At 41.4% G+C, this 1152-nt stretch overlaps 1 protein-coding gene across 3 annotated transcripts in view; it reads left to right on the forward strand.

Moving 5' to 3' along the window:
• Window positions 1-212: 212 nt before the first annotated feature.
• The window catches only part of LOC107583396 (GRAM domain-containing protein 1B-like), an 11148-nt gene continuing 10208 nt past the window's right edge, over window positions 213-1152 (forward strand). For 2 of the 3 annotated variants that reach the window (XM_016269595.1, XM_016269594.1), the window contains exon 1: window positions 213-976. In XM_016269595.1, the coding sequence (XP_016125081.1) occupies window positions 854-976 (123 nt within the window). In that variant the 5' untranslated portion in view covers window positions 213-853. The remainder of the gene's footprint in view (window positions 977-1152) is intronic. The other variant, XM_016269592.1, reaches the window with a different exon arrangement.

The raw sequence follows: 1152 nt of genomic DNA on the forward strand, positions 1-1152 counted from the left end.
TACTCAAAAGCGACTGATGAATGCATCTTGGCTTGCAAGGATATTAATGTGTGTCATTTTGACTATGCATGCTGAAGAAAGAATTTTGAAAGAAAAAATACAGTATTTTTGTCTGAAGAGAAGAGAGTTTTTTTTCCCAACAGGTGGTTGTTTTTTGGGGGTTCCTCAAGCAACTTTTCTGTTTTTGGATTTGTGTAAATAGATGTTTGCCTCTGGATATTTTTAGGACAACAGTCTCACAGTTTTGTTTTTCTTGCCAGAATTTATTTTTTCTCGCCAAACATGCAAATGTTCCTATTAGATAACCATATTTGAAAACTTTTATGAACCATTTGGATCCGAAACATTGTAAAGTGGCAACGTTCCTGTTATTGGCTGGATCTGAAACGGCTTCTTGTATTTTGTAAATTTAGTGGATCAGCAGGAGTAAACTCTAAAACAAGAAGAGAGCAGCTGCAAGGAACATTTCCATTTCGAGAGCATCGGGTGATCGATTCCAAGGAACGAACATTGCTACATGTTACCACTAACTGCCCTCTGTGTCTTGTTAAAAATGTGACTCTTTTCCTGAGGAAAACATACTCCATTTTCATTGTCAAGTGCGATGTGTGTCTCTCAATGTGAGGAGTTCTCCTGCTGTCTGTAGAGGATTGTTTGGCTGGTGTTGAGGTGCTGAGACTCACTTAAACAACAGAATAAGTAATGCTAATAAGTTGCTGAGGTTACTCCAGGTCATTTCAGAGTGTGGCCTGGTGAAGCTGGACTGGAGGTCAGCACATATGCTGTGAAGCTTTGCACCACTGTCAGGAGCTGAAACAATAAGTGGCAAAGTCTCCACAACTGGACAAGAGCGATGGAAATCCTTAGTTTTGAGGCGGAGACTGATTGGCTGTACGACTGGGAGGCAGTCCAACAGCCCGAAGTGCCCCCGTGTGATTGGACGGACTGGGACTTAGATTTCGAGAGCGTTCCTGCTGTAAGCAACTAATCAGAGAGCAGAAGAGAAGCGTCCTTTTGCTTGGCTTTGGTTATGTTAGATCATGAACATCTCACAAACTGTTACAGTCAGGACAGGACTGCAGAGGGACTGATGTACTGATCAGTACCTTGGTGTAGATGATGAAGCCCAGTAAAAATATATTTATTCATATT

Source organism: Sinocyclocheilus grahami, unplaced genomic scaffold (assembly GCF_001515645.1).
Source record: "Sinocyclocheilus grahami isolate Dianchi unplaced genomic scaffold, SAMN03320097.WGS_v1.1 scaffold53.1, whole genome shotgun sequence".
In the NCBI taxonomy this organism is placed as follows: Eukaryota; Metazoa; Chordata; class Actinopteri; order Cypriniformes; family Cyprinidae; genus Sinocyclocheilus; species Sinocyclocheilus grahami.